Raw genomic sequence first — 23,877 nt, 5'->3', positions numbered from 1 at the left:
TTCTAGACCTATTTATCAAGATAGATAGATAGAATCTGCTTCTTAGATTCAGACAACAAATTCAACATGAAAAAGTTCATGCTGCTGTCAAGTCCAAACTTAATCATTTTTTTGTGTTTCAATGGTAAAAAAAAAAAATTGTGAAAAGTGCAGAAAAATGTAGTTTTGTTTGCCAGAGGCAAAAAGAAATCAGCATTTAAGAGACTGCAACCAATAAATGTTTGATGTATTCATATTTGAAAACACGGAAGTAAACAAATGGATGAACTGAAACAATATTTCTCAGAATTTTACCCTTTTAAGCCTTTAAGTATCGTTTGAAAACTAGACGATACATATGAAGTTGTTGTCCCTTTTTTAATCTAAAGAAACAATCTGAGAGGAGAAAGTTGCTCTTTGTTTGAACTGCTTACATCTAACAGACATGCAATCTCTGGATGCATTCCAATATTCATAAGTATGTCCAAATACATAGTTTTTCAAATGCAAAATGCCAAAAACACTAGCAACTGCAGCCAGTTTCATTTTGCAGTCTGCAAGTCAGTATGCTTTACTGACCGTTTGAAATAATTTCACCCACAATCTTCTGCACAACATATATGAGCAAGAGGGTTAAACGCACAATATCATGCTGACTAAGTATGTCCTCATTGTATCCATACTGCATGCAGAACTGTGTACTTTGTAAGGACAGCTGCAGTATGAAATAAAAGTAAAAAAAGAAAAACCGTGCAAAGTGGCCAAGACAAGATTCATGTTAAAGAATTTTCCTGCATATAAATAAAGTTTACATTCCATGTGTGCATCCTTGAGGTCTAATAAATCTAGAGTGTGTTGCCTCATTACAAAACATTTAAATATTTGAAAACAGCTAGCATTCAGTTTTCTGCACACAGACACAGTTAGAGACGAGCTGGTGAAGATATTGAAGCATTTAGCAGCCAAACACACACATTTCCCTCAGGAGCTAGTAGACGACACCAAAATAGTGAATGTAATACATTTACCAAACCCAAAACGAACGTTGCTCTCTAGCTGCTAGATGTGGAATTAAGACACTGTTGGCTAACAGGTTCAATATATCCACTTAAAAGATGATAATATCTCAATTTACCACCACAGTGGCAAACAACAATCCAGTTATGTTTGAAAGTCTTCTTCTGCATATTTTTTGTGTGTATTGTTGCACTTATTGGCTCATTACCTCCACCCACTGTTCATCAATGGAACAACATGAAATCAAGACAGGCCAAAAAGCTTCATTTAGAACCAGCAAGTTTAGTAAATTATTATTCAGTACTTTTACAAATATTTGATAGTCTTAAACCGCTGAAGTCCAGGAGATTTTGGTTCAAATTTGTCAACTTCCTATGCATTGATATCTGTCTCTGTTTAGCATCTTTCAGTCTGTCCTTACATCACATGCATGGCTCCTTTTTCGCCACACAAACTTGGCTATCAGTCAGATTTTCATTTTATTTTAAATAACAAAGTATAAAGCTGCCAGGAACCCAAAATACAAACAAAAGAAACAGGTGTCTATGGAAGTGTACTTTTTTTTTTTTTTTTTTTTTTTTTTTACCATTTATACACACAAAAACAGCAGAAAAAAAACTACAAAACAGTCTATTTGCATGTAAATTTAAAAAAGTATCATATATAAATAAAGTTATTACTGTAAATAAAACATGTATTTTCAATAAATAGATGGACTCCAGAGGGTTAAGCATGTTTATATAATTAAAAAATGTTGTAGTTTTTTTTTCCTGTTAGCCCTAAAGCCAACAAAACAGTAAGACTTGTGAGCCACCACCTTAGTAGTCAATCAATCAATAAATATTTAAATTTGGTGTCGTCAATACAAGAGGGAAATGATTAAATGTACTGTTTACAGCGAGCCGTACAGATGCAGTCCAACAGATGGAGACAATGCTAAAAATTATACCTTTTGTGTATGCACTGTAAATATGTTCATCTGTACCACAGAAGCATTTGTTTTTATGCATTAAGTCCAGAAAATATATATTTTTTAAAATTATGAAATTATAATTAAAGAAGTCTAAAAAGAGTTGTACAATCAGAACTGTACACATAGCTAAATACTCTGTGGGATTAAATAAATAAAAATATGGTCATTAAACTATTTATATTAATAGCAGTACATGTAGACGAACCTATTATAGGATATTTAGTATAAATATATAATGTTTAATGAATAAATGGAGGCTGAGCTCTGCAGCTAGCTGTTGTTTTGCTGCTCGTCTCCTCAGCTGAGTCGTCCTGTGGCTGCCATACTCTCTGTATGCTGGTTATGTAATCTGAAGGAGAGAGGAGGAGGGTCTGCGCACACACACACACACACACACACACACACACACACACGCACACACAATTCCCTGCACACCAGCTTCTTCCTCCTCCTCTCACCATCTTCTACAGCACATCTCTGCATCAGTCATCCCGCAGGCTGCAAATCTAAAGTCAGTGGGGGAATATTAGATATCAGCTATTTATAAACTCTGTGCATGAGAAAAAAATAATGTCTGCAGTCTGCACACACACACCTTTATGTTTCCGCTGGAGCTGGAAATTGGAGAATGTATGTATAAGCTCATTTTTCATTGCTTTGCATTGATGTTATCGCTGATCGCTGCTGCCTCTTCCTGTTTACAAGCGAGTGTACACAGACTCAACACCACCTGTTTTAACTTTATTTTATATTTAGTACTGTTGCACAGTTATGTTCCTATTTGTTAGTATGCCATTTATATACTTTAGTTAATAAGCTGTATCAATTTGTATATATTTATGTGTATATTTATGTCTCAATAAATATCATTTATTTATTTTCATTTTTAATATTTCGTATTATGTAACATTTTTAAAATAATTGTAAAAATAGAATTTCTATATATAATTTAGTATATTGTATTAGTAATTTTATCTGTATTTTTTTTATTTCACTGTATTTTACCAATGGCATTCCTGAATTATTGTACATACATTTGTTTTATTTTACATTAATTTATTTAGTTTTATATCTATTTAAATTACCTATTTAAACATTCTAATGTTTATTTAATTACCCATTTTGATAAAAATGTGATAAATAATGCTGGTACTGTGTAATATATCTATATGTATCTAAATCTATTAAAAATGTTATTGTAATTATGTATATATATATATATATATATATATATATATATATATATATATATATATCCTTTAATTATTTCAAAACAATCTATATAATAAAATTGTGTATTTTGTATTTTTCATTTTCAATTGTGATGTGCAAATCTATTATATTTATTTTATACGAATTTCCTGTATTTAAAGTTTTTATTTTTTTATTTTTTAGGATATTTTAATTTTAGTTATAATTATTATCTTTATTTTATTTTGTTTATAATTATTATTTTTCATTTCTTCTCATTTTTCTTTTATTATTTTAATGCTGTTGTTGATGATGTAAGTCTTCTTAATAAAATAATGGCTAATTATTAGCTCCTTCCTGCGGTTTACCGACATGTTTACCGACTGGCAGCGTCTCCACGGAGCCCGGCACAGACTACGCTGTTCCTGTCTTATTTCTTGCATATTCCTGCGCGGACTTTGGTTTATTTGCAGCGGATCTCTGCTCGATCACCGTGTTTGTTTTTCCTCGGCTCAGGTGAAGCGACAGTGATCCAGCCTGCCGGTTCTTGGCAGCCTCGCTGATACAATATTGACACAGATCAGAAACAGAAATAGTCTCCTCTCCTGCAAAAAAAATGGCTCTGAGGAGAACACAGCACCGACCGCTAATAAAGAAAACAATTATCTGCTAATTTACTCACCGAATCTCCTGTCAGCAGAAGCGGGGAAGCAGGAGAGGAGGAGGAGGAGGTGCAGGAAGGAAAAAGGCAAAAGATCCATGTCTTTTTCTGGGTTATTCTCTCGAGTGTTAAAAGGCCATTTCTCCCAGGGAGGTTAGGTTCGTCTTCCTGCCGGGTCAGAGTGGCTTCTCCACGGGCAGAAGGAGCAGAGGAGAGCCGGGGACGGTGGATGGATGTTGGAGGAGAGGAGAGAGGATGCAGGGCGTTTCTGCTGCTGCTGCTGCTGCTGGAGGCTCCAGCTCTCAAAAACGTCAAGACACGTGTAGCAAGACGCGATTTACGGTGTGGATTTTCAAAATAAGGGTGATATTTAAAAAACGAGATACTTGTTTTATGGAGAAATGGGATGCAAAGTGTAAGAAAAACATAATTAAAGCAGTAAATAAAATTCATATAATAATAAGTAGTTCTATATTTCACAAAAAGAGCATAAGCCAAACAAAAAGACTGAATAAATCAATCATAAACTGATTTTTTTTATAAATACTTTTTTCAAAATTAGGGTGAAATTTAAAAAAACGAGCCACATGTTTGATGGAGAAATGGGATGCAAATTGTAAGAAAAACATTTTTAAAGCAGTGAATTAAATTCATATCATACTAAGTAGTTCTATATTTCACAAACAGAGCATAAGCAAACAAAAAGACTAAATAAATCAATCATACAATGATTTTTTTATACAAACACTTTTTTTGTTGTGACCTAATTTTATGTCTTGTTTATTTTCACACAAACTGTGATTTTCATGTGATCATTTAAAATATATATATTTTTCAATAAACACATAGTTTAGGCAATGCTACAACAATTGCTAGACTGGTAGTAGTTTATGAACTTCCGTCTTAAATTTAAATCTCCATCACAATGTTGCAAATATTGACACTTTATGTAATACGTTTAACTTTGTCTTTACTGTTTTTATCAGGTCTTTTTTTATTTTCCATCTTATTTTAAGGGATTTATGGCATTCTACCAGTTTTTATGTTCATTTTTGTATCTATATACTATATCTTGAATTTCCTTATTGTAAAGCAATTTTTGCTGCATTTCTTCTATGATAGGTTAATTGTAATTAATATATAAATGATCAAATGTACCGTGGACAAGCAAGTGAAAACATTTCAACATGAAAGACTAGAATGAGTTTTTACCTTTTCTCTACACAAATAGTTTTTGCGTCATGTTTTTTCCTTGTATCTGAACGTCACGCCCATCCTTTTACTTTGAAGGTCAATATCCGGTTTTGTTCTGTTTCAGTGTAACTTGACGTCACGGAGCTCTCGCTCTGATTCAGCACTCCTGCTGCTTTCAGGTGCTGTCGGAAATAAATCAGGCGCAGAGTTGAAGGCAGGTGAACGAGTGAGAAAGAAAATTCTGTCTGAAGAAAAGCTGTTGGAGTTTAGAATAAAATGCCCTCAAATGTATATTTATAGCCTGAATATATATATATATATATATATATATATATATATATATATATATATATGAATATATATATATATATATATATATATATATATATATATATATATATACATATTATTATATATTACTATATTACTATACTATATATTGCTATACAGGTAGCTTGTGATTTTCACCAAGGAATTAAAAAAATCCTCCCTTTATCCAAAACAATAAATCATCATTTATTTATTCATTATATTTTTGTTTTATTGATCTGAATCTGCAAAGTCACTACTTTCATTTTCAAATAAATTTAATGGGGGTAAAAAAGAATATATATTTTCCTCTGAATTGAGTATAAAATGGAAATATTCAAGCAACAAGTGCCTCAAAATTGTACTTAAAAAACATTTAAATGAATAGGCTTCAGAACTGCTCCATGTGTCAAATTTTGCAACAATACATATTTAAGAATAAACGTGTATTTATTCATTAATAAATATTGAAAATACATTTGAAAAGATATATATTAACTAGGCCTGCAAGCAGGACTGAACGGGACCAAGCAGAGTGGAGCTGTCGGGGGAGGCCACGTCGGGGGAGGCCACGTCGGACGCGACGCTGTGTGCTCAATCCCTATGCGTGCCAAATTGCGTGTCTCCTACTACTCTGCTCGGGGTAGGTGTAAAACATGTTATTTCCTGTTGCCAGGAGGGGGCGCTATGACTGTGTGTCACTATTGACACGTGGGTGTGTTCTGGACTGGACCCTAATCACTTGTGTGAAATTTGGGACAGATTGGACAATGTATGGTGAAGTTATCCAGTCTGGTGTTAGATGGCAAACTCCATATTTTGCCGCCATGCCACGCCCACATATTGTGAAGGTCAGTAAAGGTGTTGATAAATTGTGTTCCTCAAGGCCCTTTGATGGTACTGACCAAGTTTGAAGGCAATGGGATTAAATCTCTGTGAGGAGTTATGTAAAGTATGCAACGTGGTCATTTGATGAAAGGGGGCGTGGATAAAGCATAAGGGGCGGGGCATTATGAAATATTGTTATTTACAAGTGTTAAGGGCTGGACTCTGATGAAGCAAGACAAGTTTGGATCAGATCAGACAAAGAATGGAAAAGTTATAACGATCTCGTGTTTTATGGCGAGACGCCATATTTTGCCGCCATGCCACGCCCACATATTTGGAAGGTCAGTAAAGGTTTTGATAAGTTGTGTTCCCCAAAGCCTTGTGATGGTACTGACCAAGTTTGAAGGCAATGGGATTAAATCTGTAGGAGGAGTTATGTAAAGTATGCAACGTGGTCACTTGATGAAAGGGGGCGGGGATAAAGCATAAGGGGCGGGGCTTTATGAAAAAATTGTTGTGTAGAAGTGTTAAGGGCTGTACTCTGATGAAGCATGAGAAGTTTGGAGCAGATGGGACAAAGAAAGGAAAAGTTTTAACGATCTCGTGTTTCATGGCGAGACGCCATATTTTGGCGCCATGCCACACCCACATAGTGTGACTGTCGTTAAAGATTTGAATAACTTTTGATCCCAAAGGCCTTGTGATGGTACTGACCAACTTTGAAGTCAATCAGGTTAAATCTGTAGGAGGAGTTCATTAAAATATGAAATGTGGTCATTTAATGAAAGGGGGCGTGGATATAGCATAAGGGGCGGGGCTTTATGAAATATTATGATTTAGAAGTGTTAAGGGCTGGACCCTGATGAAGCATGAGAAGTTTGGAGCAGATCGGACAAAGAATGGAAAAGTTATAACGATCTCGTGTTTTATGGCGAGACGCCATATTTTGCCGCCATGCCACGCCCACATAATGTGACTGTCGGTAAAGATTTGAACTTTTGATCCCAAAAGCCTTGTGATGATACTTACCAACTTTGAAGTCAATCAGGTTAAATCTGTAGGAGGAGTTCAGTAAAATATGAAATGTGGTAATTTAATGAAAGGGGGCGTGCATATAGCATACGGGGCGGGGCTTTATGAAATACTATGATTTAGAAGTGTTAAGGGCTGGACTCTGATGAAGCATGAGAAGTTTGGAGCAGATCGGACAAAGAATGGAGAAGTTATGACGATCTCGTGTTTTATGGCGAGACGCCATATTTTGGCGCCATGCCACGCCCACATAGTGTAACTGTCGTTAAAGATTTGAATAACTTTTGATCCCAAAGGCCTTGTGATGGTACTGACCAAATTTGAAGTCAACTAACCCTAGCCCTTACCCTTACCCTTACCCTAACCCTAACCCTAACCCTAATTAGGGTTAGCCCTAGGGTTAGGGTTGTGGCTAACCCTAACCCTAACCCTAATTAGGGTTAGGGTTAGGGTTAGGGTTAGGGTTGTGGCTAACCCTAACCCTAACCCTAATTAGGGTTAGGGTTAGGGTTAGGGTTAGGGTTAGCCACAACCCTAACCCTAGGGCTAACCCTAATTAGGGTTAGGGTTAGGGTTAGGGTTAGCCACAACCCTAACCCTAACCCTAGGGCTAACCCTAATTAGGGTTAGGGTTAGGGCTAGGGTTAGTTTACGTCAAACTTGGTCAGTACCATCACAAGGCCTTTGGGATCAAAACTTATTCAAATCTTTAACGACAGTCACACTATGTGGGCGTGGCATGGCGCCAAAATATGGCGTCTCGCCATAAAACACGAGATCGTCATAACTTCTCCATTCTTTGTCCGATCTGCTCCAAACTTCTCATGCTTCATCAGAGTCCAGCCCTTAACACTTCTAAATCATAATATTTCATAAAGCCCCGCCCCTTATGCTATATCCACGCCCCCTTTCATTAAATGACCACATTTCATATTTTAATGAACTCCTCCTACAGATTTAACCTGATTGACTTCAAAGTTGGTCAGTACCATCACAAGGCCTTTGGGATCAAAAGTTATCAAAAGCTTTACTGACCGTCACACTATGTGGGCGTGGCATGGCGGCAAATTATGCCGTCTCGCCACAACACACGAGACTGTATAACTTGACCATACATTGTCCAATCTGTCCCAAATTTCTCATACGTGATGAGGGTCCAGCCCTGAACACACCCACATATCAATATTGACACTCAGTCAGAGCGCCCTCCGCTGGCTACAGGAAGTAACATGTTTTACACAGACACACCATTTGGGACGCATAGGGACTGAGCCCAGAGCGCCACACCCGATGTTGCCTCCTCCGATGGCTCCACTCTGCTCGGTCCCGTTCAGTCCTGCTTGCAGGCCTAGTTTATATTATATAATTTGGGAGAATTCATTTATGTTTTATGTTTGATTAAATAAGCACACAGCAAACCTGGTGTCGTGTATCATTCAAGATTCACATTCAACATTTGACTCAACAATTATAAATCAGACCTGGCTTCTTATGTAGGATTAAAGGATGTCTGTCTTCTTGTATACCCGTAAAATTGTTGTGCAGTCAATCCTCACATCTGAGGTGAATTTAAAGCTGTTGTTTTTCATGATTCTTGCAATTGATTCCTTTTTGTGTTGATTCTGTTGTGCTATTGTGAATGTTTCTTGTTCTCAGGTCTGTCTTAGAAAATAGATCAATCTCAACAAGGCTTCCTGGTGAAATAAAACCTAAATAAATGTAATACTCTGCTGCAGGAACACTGTGCAAAACACCCATATAGAGGAGATAGGAGTGGGTGAGCAATGGAGGCTCTGCAGCTCAATTTTGAGAACACCTGAGGATATAAATATAAATATTCACAAATTTTCACCTAACTTTAAAATACCCACAGGCTGCAGAACATAGTCAAACTTTCTCTTTTGTCACCTGCACATAGGGTGTGTGCGTGTGTGTGTGTTCTGCCTCTTGAAACCAATATCCAGCGGTCATAATTCATCACAATATTCCTGTAGGAGGAGCAATCAGCGCTCTCATCAGGCTGCAATCTGTGCACAGATTATAGAAACAACAGGATATCTCTCTGTAATTATGCAGCCAAAACAGATTTATAAAACGACGTCACCAGGTGACTGTGGTTCCAGATAAGTACTGTTAGTGAGCAAATCAATAACTGGACATGCCAACATATCCTCCAGTAAAACAAAGATAGAACTGAAATAATTGTTTCTGGAGCCAAAAGAAGAACGATTAACACTGACGTTTAAGACCAAAAATCTGACGTTAAGACAAATACAGAATCAGTCTGCTTTCATCTTATAACAGATCAAGAATTAAAGGATTTAGAAAGACTTCATTTGTTTATCTTCAGTGGGCCTCATGCAACAACTTCTTATATGAACAGATTCTTTCTGAGTGATTCAGGAGAACTTGCATTCACCAATTTTCCTGTTTGTTTTTGTTTATTTCCAACACAAATTTGACCTCCTGTCCTGCATTCAGGGTCACGTGAGGACTGTGTTGTTGCTGGAGAACCAGTAAAAATACAGAGATGCTGCTGACAAGAAAAAAGTTATTAGTTTGGTGACACAGAAAGACGTTTTGGTGTTTTTCTCGTGTGTTAAGTGTGAAGTCTTGGAGCAGCAAGTGAAAGATTTTCAGCCTTTATTGGTTTAACACTCTGGGCCCACTCTAATTTACTACCTAGTAAATCCTCTGCAGAGATAAATATGAAAGAATGTCTGGACACCACAGTGCTGTACAGCTTCATGCTGCTATAACCAGCTAAAGCCTTTATTTGTTGTTAAAATACAATTAGGAGACATTCTGAAAACATGGGAAATGCTGAAGCATTTTGTTGGTTCTTTTTTTTACATGTTAAAATCTCTGTGTGAACCTTAAGGCACAAGATAAATTAAGAAGACGGAGAAAACGAACCCCCTTCCAGAGAAACTCTCAAATCCAATGATTCTTACAAAATAAAACACAGAACAACGAGACACGACAGCAGGAAACACAAATAAAAAACAATCAAAGACATCAAATGCAGAATGGCACAATTTACATACACGTGTGAAATACTTTCTGATGCTTGATGTGAACACAAGGCAAATATATCTGTATTTTAAAGGTCAAAGGTCAAACTAGCCTCCTCTGTACTGACAAGAAATCACTGCTCTTTGGCTTTTAGTGGCCACATAGACAACATATGCATTTATTTCATGTTTTATAGCAAGAATAATGTTATTTGTTACTGATATAAATCCCTTCTGATGAAGTGCTGCAAAGTCAAAGCGGTGTTTAATATGATATGCGTTAAAATAAAGAGTATGTACATGAAACAAAACGTCATTTTCTGCACTCGTCCGTGTTAAAAAAATGACACATTAAGACTAATGTTGATTCATAAACAAAACGTCAACAACTCAGAATGACTGAAGCCAAAATTAACGCGATACGGACCTTACCGAAACATCGACAAACAAACACAAAATATAGCCCTTTAAGGCCATAATGTCCAACTGCTGGAAATGTAAACTTCACTCTTTAAAGCCACTGTTTGTAGAAATTATCTGTGGACCTTTGAAGTTATTCTGAACGTTTAATTGGCAGAAATCACAGTGCAAACTGGTGCATTTTATGTGACTTTTATATAATTGAACTCAGTGTTTGTGCAGGTGTGTGAACTGTTAACTCTCTTATAAAAGTGGGATATACTGGCTGTACAAATAAAGGCCTGATTTTAAAAATGAAAGGCCAAATTATAAGGTGAATTCAGCATAAAAAATTTACATTTCAACAGCACTTGTTTCACTTTTTTTGTGACAAATACTCACTCACTGAAATATTCCTGTTTTGTTTATTTCCCAATGAACTTTCACCCCTCCACCCAAGAACAATCTACTGTAAGAAACAACGATTACAGTAAAATGTTAACTGATTTCTTCTCAATTTTATTATTAATATTAATTGTGTAATTATTGTCATCTTTATCTGTTTATTCTTTGTTTACCTATTAAAATTGCATAGATGTAATTTGGTGCTTTTGTCCAGAGTCCCCAAAGACACCAATACATTCTTATTTTCTTAAAAGCAATAATTAAAATAAAAATAATATGAAGTTATTAGGAAAATATTTATTGAAAGAGTAATGGAATTTGGAGTGATAAATGAAGCAGCTGTGAGATATGACAGAAAGTTTACAGCTGTGGTCACAGTTCATTTTGTGAAGAGAGTCATTTCAAATATCTGCACACAGTGGCTTTAGATAAATGAAGAAAATGTGGGTGAGAATTAAATATCTTTATTTTTTTATATGGTTCAATTAAATTACCTTGTGGTAGTCGTTCAACATTTTTGAAAATATTGGTAATTTTTTTCTTACTAACAGTGCGATGAGAGATTCAGAAACATTTGTCTGTTAAATATAAAGCCAACAGCTATAGGTTAGCTTAGCTTAGCATAAAGACTGGACACGGAGGGAGATCCGTTTCCACCTAAAAAAAAAAATCACTGATTTATGTTGCATCTTGTATGTTTTAATCTTTACAAATTTCACATGTCAATTAGAGTCAGGCTAGCTGTTTCCATTTGTTTCCAGTCTTTATGCTAAGCTAAGTTAAGCATCTCCTGGCTGCAGCTTCATATTTAACTTTCAGACAAATAAGTGGAATCATCTCATGGAAAAAAATGTTAAACTTTCCTAAAAAATATATATATATTTATATAATTTCAAGCCTTGACATTTTAATTTTGCTTGTATAAATTATAAACATGTTAAATCTGAGATACTCACTAAAACAAACTTTTATCTCCAAGAGGAATTTAAGAAATGCTAAAAGAAATTGCAACTAAGAGTAAAAATGATCCCCATTAGATAAAAAAAAAAAAAAATACACAAATGTGCAAATATTCCATTTTAAAAAAAAACACAGGTAACACTCAACAGTGGCCTCATTTCAGTGGAACAACAGGTGTATTAGAAAACTAAACTAACTGCTATTTGCATCACATTAAAAATAATATTTGTGTGCTTTTTTTGGTGAATACACACATTATTTCAGTGGAATAAAGCCAAAGCGAAGGTGCGTTACCGAAAGCCACAAGGGCGAAAAAATTAAATACTTTCGTCGCGTCTTTGGTGGCGTCTCTTCCTGCAGTCGCCCACTCCGCTCCACAAAATTTGAAGTAATTCATTCATCCAATAAAAGAAATTGACAAACAATCATTTGGCCACGCCTCTCGCTCTAAAACACGCCATTTTTTTTGTCCAGCATCTTTGTTTCTATTTACAAACTTGTACACTGTCGTTCTTTACTGAAAGTCCAGGCAGGAAACTGCTGCAACAGCAAAAAATATATATAGATTGTCTTCCTCTACAGCTGTTATATGATAAATATGGAATATAGACTTCCACAGCAGAACATTGTGTGTTATATATATATATATTATTCTACATGTCGTTTACTCCCTTTATTCTATCAGCCTTTCACTTCTTAAAGGGGAGGTTTGCCTTGCGACTGATGTGATTAAATGAATGTCAAAAGCTGCTTTTTCTGTTTCCGTTTGTACAACAAGTCATGAGAAAATAAAAGCCGTACTGTAGACTCGAGTGGAAGAGTGGAGATATGATGGTAGTGATGATGGTGATGGTGATGATGATAATGATGATGATGATGATGATGATGATGATGATGATGGTGGTGGTGGTATTCCACTTGTTGCTGTTTATAGTTGGTGAGGCTTCGACAGGCCGTCTTCACTCAGCTCAAACCTGCAGGAGGAGAAGGAGGCTTTTATTTTGGAAACTTCCAGCTCCATGCATTTCCTTCAAAAGGCTCTGAAATCTGTATTTTATTTTGTAATCATACTCCTAATTCATTAAATTAATTAAAATCAGTTCATAATGAGCAAATAGCAAAACTTCTCAAGGATACAACCAATGGTGTAATGCAACTAAGTACATTTACTCAAGTACTGTACATAAGTACAAGTTTAGGGTACTTTTATGTAACATTTATGTAATATTATACTTCTAATTCACTATAGTTTGGAGGCAAATTTTGTCCCTTTCACTACATTTAGCTGACAGCATCAGTTACTTTTCAGGTTGAGATTAACATAAAAAGCATGATTAATTAAAATCATTGTTTGACTATACTGCCCTACAAAGTCTAACTGCAGTAACTACATACAGGTATTTGGTCAAAATTGAGTTATAACTAAAAATGAACTCCTTGATGTCTGTTTCATCTTGTGACAAAGTTTTAGAATTTTGCTTTTTTTCAGAGAAATATTGATATAAAAACCACAAAATCGAACTCAAAACCAAGCTGTAATTGCACTTACCACAGTCTGCTTTGGATATATATACTAATTTAAACATTAAAATAATAGAAATTATAAGGTTATTTGAAAGGGAAACTATTATTTAGATAGTAATGAAGTAAAAAAGTGAGATAAAATTATATTAAGACTAAAATATAACATTACTTTATAATATTAAGTCTAAAATATGCAAATCTTTGAATAGAGTTGTTAAACACTTTTAAATCCATTTATAACAAATTCAGTTTGAAAATGTTTGTTTACTGAAAACAAAATATAAAAGATGAAAGAAGACAACAACATTGTAGTTACTGCACTCTGTTTTTGCATTATTGTTAGATCCTTTTACAGCAAAACCAGAGTGCAGTAACTACATTTTTGTCAAATAAATTATCATGATTTTTGAGCATAAAAATAACATCATCAATACATATAGAAATAAGTGCCATATGACTTACCTACCAATAACTAATTTGGCTGGCCAGTTAAAACACGTTTAAAAACTTTAAAGCAGTTTTTCTCAGTTTTACCTTTTGTGTAGTGACTGCAGTTAGACTTTGTAGGGCAGTATTGTGTTATCAGATTCTAATATAAACTTTAAAAAGTGGGAAATCAAAGACTTACCATTGTGTCCAACCCTTTACCATGTCATCATGGACCAAATCCACCAGAGCCTGATGATAAAAACACACAGACTCAATATAAATGACTGCATACATGCAAAATATAAAAATGACTGCATCTTTTCATGCACAATTCAAACATGATACGTTTTTAAAAAAGCTGACAGATCATCAACACTCAAAATTCAAGTCTGTAAAAACAATCATGAAACAGAGAATTCTATCAGGATAAAATTAATTAACTTAAAGACATTTCCTTTGTGTTTAACCTCTTAAAACCCACCTTTCTGCTGGTGACCAGCTTCTTTGTAATTAGGGCTGCAACTAACGATTATTTTCATTATCGATTAATATGTTGATTATTTTTTAAACGTTTTTGGTCAATAAAATGTTGAAAAATATCAATCAGTGTTTCCTAAACCACAAGATGACGTCCTCTTTGTCCACAAACCAAAGAGATATTCAGTTTATTGTCATAAAGGAACAAAGAAACCAGAAGTATATAATAATATACCAATAAACACATTGATGAAGCTGTAATCAGAGAATTTGGAATTATTGTCTTTAAAAATCTGTTGAAACCAATTATTCGATTATCAAAATAGTTGACGATTAATTTACCGTAATAATCGATTATTGTTCGATTAATCAAATAATTGTTGCAGCTCTATTTTTAATAAATGTTTAATCATATAATTACCTCATACTTCATGTGTTACAGTGACACCACAAACTAAAAACTCCATAGCTTGTATAAAAGTAGAACATGTATACACAGTATATAGGTGTGGTTGACAAGCTTTACAAAGTATGTGGTAATTTTCATAGTTCTGGCATAAAGCACGTCCAGGTTATTGGTGTTTAAATATAACTTGTTATAAACGAGGATCAAAAGAACATTTTGAGCCATGTTTAAACTCATATATTCTAGTTTGTCTAAATACGTGACATGCATGAAACTAGTAGTTGTTCCCTTAAAAAAAAAACTTAAAATAAATGCAGTTTGGCTTGATAGTTCTTCTGTTTTATAATTTTCCATTTGGGTGAATATTCCACAAAAGGGTGGTTGTTAAAAGAGGAGTCCATCTATTTATTGAAAATACACAGGTTTATTTACAGTTATAACTTTATTTATATATAATATGTAGACAAGTTGAGAAAGCCAGTTGAAAGTGCAATCATGCAGTGTGCCATTCATGTAGACAATTTTTAAATTGTGAATTTTCTTTCTGCAAAACTATTACTATTTTTAATTTACATGCAAATAGACTGTTTTGTAGTTTTATTTTATTTTTTTCTGCTGGTTTTGTGTGTATGAATGGTAAAAAAAATTGTACATTTCCACAGAAACCTGTGTCTTTTGTTTGTATTTTCAATTCCTGGCAGCTTTATACTTAAAAAAAAAATAAAATGAAAAATCTGACTGATAGCCAGCCATTCATTTATCCGTAGAGGAGGCGTGGTTTACGTTCCTCAGGAGCCGTTTATTGGGCGCTTAGACTGTCCATCAAAAGCGTCTGTAGGTAGCTCTTAGCCAATCGTATCAGTTATACCAGATGACGTATGTAGAGCGACAGAAATTGATGTTTGTTGTGTGTGTGTGTGTCTGTGTGTGTGTCTGTGAGAGAGTGTTGCTTGCTACTTTGCTTCTCCAGTTCTCGCTTTCTGTAAGATTATTTATTTTTAGGCCTTATTCCCCCCCATATCATTCAGCCACACACATCCACTGATTTTATGGGCGATAGACGAGCTGCTGCGGGTCTGTCGGCGGCTCCATTGTCCCCCGGCTCGTATCGAGATCACTGGCGTTACAGCAGCGAGCGGTAGCAGGGCTAGTTGGTAGATTAGGCTTTGGCCAAATCCTGTCGGAAGCAAGGCTAAAACATCCTTTTTGGTGGTGAAACATGAGTTTAAAGTTAAACGGTGTTCTTCTTTTAAAATAAACTTTGGCTCTTAACTATCTAAAACGCCGTCTACAGCTAAAGAGAGTTTCGCGTCTGCTGCATCCATGTTGGATCTGTAAGAAAACTACAAAACTACAAACTTCCGTCTGCCGCGTAGTACGCGTCATCGTCTTACTGTCCCTCCCCGCTCTGTGATTGGATCCCTAAAACAGGGCTAAGAACGGCTGTAGTTTCCAGACTTTGTGGAGGTTCGAAATGAAATTTGAGCGCGCAAGGCAGTATGGGTATACCCAGGCTAACTGAACCAAGTTTGTGTCTAGAAAAAGGAGCCATGCATGTGATGTAAGGTGAGACTGAAAGAGACAGAAATGAATGCATAGGAAGTTGACAAATTTGAACCAAAATCTCCTGGACTTCAGAGGTTTAAACATTAATTTACACCTGTAGGAAGAAATATCCCTTTAATCAGCGGTTACAGTGAACGTCTGTACCTTTCCCAGAAGGCCTTTGTGTTTGGAGAGCAGACCTCCACCGTTCTTCACGGCCACATCCAGAGTCCGTCTGTGGAGCTCCACGAGGGAAACGCTGAACTCAAACCTGAGCAGACACACAGGAAATGAAATAGTACATTTACAACTCAGGTGCTGAACAAGCAATCTAACAACACAAGTGCAGGACGGTGGGACTCACGTCTGATCGTAAACCGGGTTCAGGGTTTTCTTGAATGTGTGAGTTTTCCTCCGGCCCGACCTCCGTTTGTCAGGAAGCAGGTAGAGGCGGACGTACGGATCGGAGCCGTGGTCAGTGAACGCAATAAGGTTTCTGTCGAAGTAAAACACATAAATAATGCTTGAAAACATTCACTTTGAGAAGATTATTTTACCTCCTCACTCGGTTCATACCTGCAGGCGTGAACCACCACGATGAGTTTGTTCCTCTGGGAGCTGTGTCTGACCGTCAGCTGGACCTCACCCAGAGGGAAATGACTCGGGCCTGAACCACTGCAGAGAGAGAGAGAGAGAGAGATAGAGATAGAGAGAGAGAGAGAGAGAGAGAGAGAGAGATAGAGATAGAGATAGAGATAGAGAGAGAGACAGACAGACAGACAGACAGACAGACAGACAGACAGACAGACAGATTAAAACAGTATTATCAAAACTTGGATTTCAATTATAGTGTAAAAGTTATAAACATTACAACTGAAGATAATTCAGGTAAAAGTTTCAGGTATGTCTAAGAATTCTATATTATTCTTCCTTTGTGTTCCAATTTGGTTTAAAACTGATTAAAAACTAAATAAGAGAAATAAGAGCAACTCTGTTACACTGTGTTACATGTTCCTTCATTCAAACACAATTATATGTTTTTAAATAAGCCGACAGATCATCAAAACTCAAAATTCAAGTCTGTAAAAAACAATCACGAAACAGAGAATTATATCAGGATAAAAAAAAAATGAAATAAATACAAAAACTTAAACTTAAACTCTTTTTAATAAATGTTTAATCATATAGTTATCTCATACTTCATCTGTCGCAGTGACACCACAAACTAAAAACTCCAACTACATGTTCCTTCATCGCCATGAACACACACACTGTAGTTGATTTTAACTCAATCCCACACACACTATCCTGCTGCCACAAATATTCAACAGAGAATCAAATGTGTGCAACTGAAACTAGCGCCAAACTAATGCACTATTTCCTACAGTTTGTTTGATAATAACCACAGTTTTAGGGAATTACTGAAACTTTTAGTGTGCGCACACAGTGTGTCTGGTGATTGTTGTAAACAAACAGAGATCTCTAAGTAAACACCTCCTGCAGCAGCAGCACATACACACTGTACTGCTACAGAGCTAACTGTTAGCCTGCTAGCAATTTGCAGACTGGAAGCTAAGGGGTTAACATCCCCTCCGGCTCTACAGCTGGGAGAGACTGCTGCAGGAGGACTGTGAAATTTGCTGGATTTGTCGCCAGTGGATTTTTTTTTAAAAATAAGGGGGTCTGAAAAGTCGCTAAAAATAGCAACAAAGTTGCTAAGGTGGCAACACTGCTTTGCCGGCTTTTACAAATGGCGTGTGTTGTTGTGGCGTCGAGTACATCGAGTACGTCACATCCTGCTTAGTGTTCTATCCAATCAGCAACCAGGCTTTTTCCAGGGGAGAAAAAAAGCCCTGCCCCCTGGTGGTTGGTGGACTACTGGTGTAGAAAGTGCTTGATTAGATATGCAGGAGAGCCGCATTTTAAAATGGATATATCGCAGACGATCAGGTTAATTTAATCGTGGCGGCCAAAATCTTGATCACAATTAAAATTCGATTAATTGTGCAGCTCTAGTTCAAGTTACTTGGACTTTTGGTGCAAAAGTAGGAATAAAGTTCTGTTGGTTTCACAGGACAGACGTAGTAAAGTAAAGTAGTTTAAATTCAGATGTTCTGCCTGTGGTTTGCACAGATTTTGATAGTTAAATGTTTTTTTTAAATAATTTTGACAGACATAAATAAAGAAGATAAAAGTTACTCAGACAGATCATTAGATAGAGAGATAAAGTGATGTATGATTGGTTGATAGATACTTTTGCAGCTGCTGGAGTCTCTGCTGCAGCTCCTGAGCAGCGTAGGGGTTGGAGATATCCGAGGCGATGCTGGGCGTGGGCTCCTTGCCTCCAGCCAGGTACTGCTGGGAACCAGAGATGGCCAGGTTGGAGGTGCTCCTCCCGGTCTCCGCCAGGCTCTGACCTCCTCTTCCTCCCCCCTGGCCGTAGTCTGTGCTTCCCGGAGACCTGAAGGGCTCTTCTCCGTCCCGCCGCCGGTTCAGCAGGTCCTGGGCTGACACTGAGGACGAGCGGGGGATGTCAGAGGTGGAGGTGGAGGAGGGAGGAGCGGGGGACTCGGAGGAGACAGAGGGCCGCGGGGTTTGGTTGGAGGAGCTGTTTTTGCGGACCTGCACGGAGGACGGGGTGGAGTCTGAGGATGAAGACGTGCTCTTGTCCAAACACAGCACCTGGAATAAAACACACAGAGAAAAAGGAGAAAAGATTGTTAGACAACAGGAAATTGAGGTGAGGTTTTGGCAAAATCGGACAAGAAAAAAGTTTCATGCATGACTGAAGTTCTGCTCCTTTTCAAGCTTTCCAGTAAAAGGACGGTTTCTCAGACCACAGCATCACTTTACTGCCCCCATTGGGATTTTAAAGAGCTTCTAATAGTTTGAAACAAAAGTGATTAAAACCACTTCAAGGAGTCCTAATGGCACTCCTAACAACAAGTGTTTCTTGTTGTCATTGACAACAAACTTACATGGAAAACACATATAAATAAAATCGTTAATAAAATTGGAAGTGGCATCTCTGTCATTAGGAGATGCAAGAAATATTATCATCAAAATCAAATAAACTTTTAATACAGGCTTTAATTCTGTCAAATCTGGACTACTGCCCAGTGGTTTAGTCAAACGCCTCAGCAGACATGATTCATAAACTAGCAATCAGCATAGTCCTTGGTTGTAATATCAGAACAAATGTCTTCAAAATGCATAAAAATACAGGCTGGTTAACGGTACGTGACAGACAACATTATTCACTAATAATATTTGTAAGATATGTTTCCATATCCAGAACTCCATATGTTCGATACTAAAAGCTACATTTTAGCTCAGACAATCATAGCTACATGACGAGACATGCAGCCAGCGGAAAGTTCTCACTACAGATAATAAAGACAAACTTCAGTAAAAGAACAGCAACATACAGAGCCATGACTGCTGGGAATCCATTTACCAAACATTTTGAACAAACCATTAGCACAAAAGACTTTAAATTATTATTGAAAAAACATCTCTTAAATGGATAAATATACTAATTATGAAATTGTTATTAATAAATGAACTCCATTAAAGATATAGAATAATATGGTTCAGTAAAGAATACTAACTACTACGTAATAAACACAGCTATATAGTATTAAATTATATATAACATATAGCTTTAAGTAATGGATATTAAATGTAAAGATGAAATAACATCTCCTAAATGGATATTTAGATTTACTATTAATTTACTATTAAAAATATATAATAATAATAATAATTAGTACCTTTTATATTCTTGGTTTGTTTTTTTTCACTTTTCCCATTGTTAACTCTTAAATGTCTTTTTAATTTAAGTTGTATGTACTGTATATTATATGTCAGATCTCAGGAAGAATAGCTGCAGTTGTGCTGCAGCTAATGGGGATCCAAATAAAACAATAAACCATAAACTGTCACTCAGAGAAAATGATCCGCAGGTGGTCCTCCTACCCGCAGAGCTATCTTCATCTTGAGGGTGCAGCTCGGTCCAGAGTTCCTCAGAGGGAAGCGCTGGTTCAGCGTCATGTCCTCCGCCTCCAGCAGGCGAGTCAGAGGGAGCACCATCGTCCCCAACGAACACTCGTGTTTCTCATCCTTCACCTGAAAGACAACAGGGAGCAGAATCATTAGCTGACGGGGTAAATACAGTCACCACATTTTACTGCTGATAAACACGAGACTGGAGCAGTGATGTAATGATCAGCCAACAACCGTACCTCCACCTCCAGCTCCTGGCTTTTAGGGTTGTGGATGAGGAAGGTGAAGGTTTCCTCCCACACCGGTTCATTGGTCTTATATCTGGTCTGGAAGAAGAAACAATAGAAAGAGAAATTATGGGAATTCTAATCACAAACTACAGCCAACTCAATAGCAGCTAATTATTTTTAAGAAAAAAGTCCTGCAAAAATGGTAGTGAAAATATCCAAACCTATGCAGATCTAGTTACCCGCCAAATGTGCCGTGGTTACAGACTCAGCAGCTCCAGTACAATTTGTTAGCTTTAGGATCATGGGCACTATGGTTACCCAAGGTTATAATAGTTGTTGTTTTTTTTATTAGATTTAGTTTTAATTTTGTAGTCAATTTTTGTTTTCAAATTCAGTTAGTTTTGGTTAGTTTTTAGAGTGAGTTTGCTAGTTTTAATTGGTTTTTATTTTTTGGAAAATGCTTAGTTTTAGTTTAGTTTTTATTAGTTTAAGTGTTTTTTTGTAATGGGGTATTTGTTGGGTGTGAGATTCAATAAGGTCACAATAAATGTTTCCTTTATTTCCTTTGTCTCATCCATCTCGGCCCCAACAAGTTTATTAATTCATAAAACCAGATAGATGAAATAGATTTCATATCAACCAAAAAGGTTTACGTATAAAAAAAGTTGACAAATACGAAAACTAAGGACATTTTCACTATAATTTTAGTTTTATAAGTTTTAGTTTGTTTGTAACCACAAAATACTTTTAGTTATCGTTAGTTATCAGTTATTTAGTTAGTTATCGTTTTTTCAAAAACTCTTTTTATTTTTATTTCAGTTAACGAAAAGTTTTTTTTCAATTTTAGTTTTCGTTATTTCATAGTTTTCGTTAACTATAATAACCTTGATCACACGGAGGTTATTCTAGCTCAGCATTAAGATGTAAAGTGGCAGAAAACTGTTTGCCTGACTCTGCCCCAAAAAAGATGCTTATAACGTTTCTTTGAATTTATTGTTTAGCTAAATTTTTAAACAAACAGAAATGTGAAAAATTTATTATTTTATTACACAGACTATTGGTTGTAATTAGTGAGTTTTTAAAATGTTTGTGTCCTAATTTGGAGCAGCTGTTTACTGTTCCCAGTCTTTATTATAACTCTAAGTCTTAGATCCATCTTCTGGTCTCATTCTTGCAAAGAAAGTGAAATCTGCCATATTGGCTTATTTACTTCCTGATAGGGTTGTTAAAAGTATCGATACTCCAAAAAGTATCGATACTAAAACGTTGTATCTGGATACAATACTAATTTTCAAAAGTATCGAGTATCTGAAGCTTGTTATCATAGTTGCAGTTTCTTTTTGCACAACTGTTTTTTATTATAAATATTTAACCTGTGGTTCTGTTCATTTTTTTTTTTTTATTTTTTTTTTTATTATTATTAATTTAAACAAAACACAACATAAATCACCAATGGACAAACACAGTAAAAAAGAAAAAAAAGAAAGAAAAAGAACAACAACAACAAAATCACAAAACCAACCTAAATAAATAAATAAAACAATATATAAGAACTTTAAAAATAAAAATTAGACACAAACAAACATCAAACATAATTACCACATAAAACATACAGTAGTCAGTAAACTTAATAACCTAAGAGAAAATATTCTGTTCTGTTAATTTTTACATGTTGCATTTTTCTTGTTAATAAAAATATTTCTGTTAAATTTTGGGGTCTTTGTTTTTATCCTTGTGGTATCGAAAATGGTATAGAGTATCCAATATTTTCTTGAGTATCGGTATCGAGTTGAAAATTGTAGTATGGTGACAACCCTACTTCCTGAAAGGTAAAGTTGTCCTCAATAAATGTAAACACAGAATGTTAAAGATACCCAAGAGTTATAAGGATTATACTGACTGAATGAATTCTGTTGGTATGAATGTGGATCATGGTGGTCTCACCTTGCTCTCGAAGGACTTGTGTCCCACTGTGAACTGGACAAACGGACTGGGGTCGCTCGTCACCTTCTTACCTGACTGCAGAAGAAAAAACAGGTTTTAGAAACAAGAAATAGTAAAAGGCTGTTTCTGTAGAGTTCAATTAGTAACAAATTTCGTTAAAAAAGAAGCAATGATTAAGTAATTAAGAGATTTAGCTCAGTTAAGCATCTTTTTAACATGAAGTAACCAAACTAGACATGCCACTAATTACTTAAAAAACTTCTAAACTGTTTATTAAACTGTTAAATAGTTAACAACAAGGCTCTACAGGAGTTGTATCTATACTAAAGATTATGAGCATTCACAATGTGCATTTTGAGGTCATACATTGAGTCATTTCTGGGTATGAGATAGGGCTGGGCAATATATCGATATAAAGAATATATCAATATATTTTTAAATGTGATATGAAATTAGATCATATCGCATATATCGATATAGTTCAATATATAATTAATAATAAATGTATAAATGCTGCCCTTACTAGGGTTTGTCATATTTAGTTATTTTATAATGTTCATTATTCTTTTCTCATATAAATATATTTATTTCAGAAAAATATTGGCCTATTAAATTTCATATGGTGTTTTTATTTAATATATTTTTTATTTAAATTTGCACTTTATGGAGCTTTGATTTAAAAAAAGGTACTCCTGTTGTTATTCAGTATTTATGTTCACTTCAATAAATGGTTTCAATAAAACTACTTGTGACATGTCATATTTGACTTTGACTGAACATTTGCTCTCACTTTGTGATAAAAAATATCTGGATATATGTATTGTATATCGATATTCAGCCTAAACATATCGGGATATGACTTTTGGTCCATATCACCCAGCCCTAGTATGATATATCAAATCTTTACCATGATACTAAACTATGCAGTACTACTTCACATTTCAGCTCTTAAAATAAAATGTGAGCTCGTAAAATGTGAAACGTGATGAGAAGGAGTTAAGAAAGTAAAATGGCTCCAAAACCAGAAATCTGGAAACACACCAGATCAGTTTCAAAGAAAAGATCAATTAAAGAGAATCAAAAGTGTAACAACAATGTTGTTATTTACAACACACATTGTTAGACACAATGCACAGTTTTAGTAAACGAACATGATTAGTGGAGTATGTTAATGATTTCACAGTCCGTTCCTGCAACTGAAATCTGCCACAGTCACTATGGAGGCTGCAGCAGCGCCCCCTGCTGGCCACCACACACAGTCAGCTCTCACTCTGTTTAATATACATTCATTGGCCGCGTTTCCCAGATTCGCTCGTTCTTAAGGACTTAAGAAGGCTCTTAAGAAGGGTTCGGCT

General features: G+C 35.6%; 2 protein-coding genes across 5 annotated transcripts in view; both read right to left on the bottom strand.

The window, feature by feature from the left end:
- The window catches only part of LOC131980073 (receptor-type tyrosine-protein phosphatase N2-like), a 314,375-nt gene extending 310,263 nt beyond the window's left edge, over positions 1–4,112 (bottom strand). For both annotated transcript variants that reach the window (XM_059344220.1, XM_059344221.1), the window contains exon 1: positions 3,843–4,112. In XM_059344220.1, coding sequence (XP_059200203.1) covers positions 3,843–3,921 — 79 coding nt within the window. In that variant the 5' untranslated portion in view covers positions 3,922–4,112. The remainder of the gene's footprint in view (positions 1–3,842) is intronic.
- Positions 4,113–9,917: 5,805 nt separating this feature from the next.
- Positions 9,918–23,877, bottom strand: part of LOC131980958 (extended synaptotagmin-2-A-like) — a 92,827-nt gene continuing 78,867 nt past the window's right edge. For all 3 annotated transcript variants that reach the window (XM_059345254.1, XM_059345255.1, XM_059345256.1), the window contains 9 exons: positions 22,523–22,597; positions 20,588–20,674; positions 20,322–20,471; positions 18,598–19,025; positions 16,920–17,018; positions 16,708–16,839; positions 16,509–16,614; positions 14,115–14,164; positions 9,918–12,936 (listed from right to left, as the gene is read on the bottom strand). In XM_059345254.1, the coding sequence (XP_059201237.1) occupies positions 12,891–12,936; positions 14,115–14,164; positions 16,509–16,614; positions 16,708–16,839; positions 16,920–17,018; positions 18,598–19,025; positions 20,322–20,471; positions 20,588–20,674; positions 22,523–22,597 (1,173 nt within the window). In that variant the 3' untranslated portion in view covers positions 9,918–12,890. The remainder of the gene's footprint in view (positions 12,937–14,114; positions 14,165–16,508; positions 16,615–16,707; positions 16,840–16,919; positions 17,019–18,597; positions 19,026–20,321; positions 20,472–20,587; positions 20,675–22,522; positions 22,598–23,877) is intronic.

The sequence above is a fragment of the Centropristis striata genome, chromosome 11 (assembly GCF_030273125.1).
Source record: "Centropristis striata isolate RG_2023a ecotype Rhode Island chromosome 11, C.striata_1.0, whole genome shotgun sequence".
NCBI classification, from domain to species: Eukaryota; Metazoa; Chordata; class Actinopteri; order Perciformes; family Serranidae; genus Centropristis; species Centropristis striata.
This window is presented reverse-complemented; position numbering and strand designations above follow the sequence as displayed.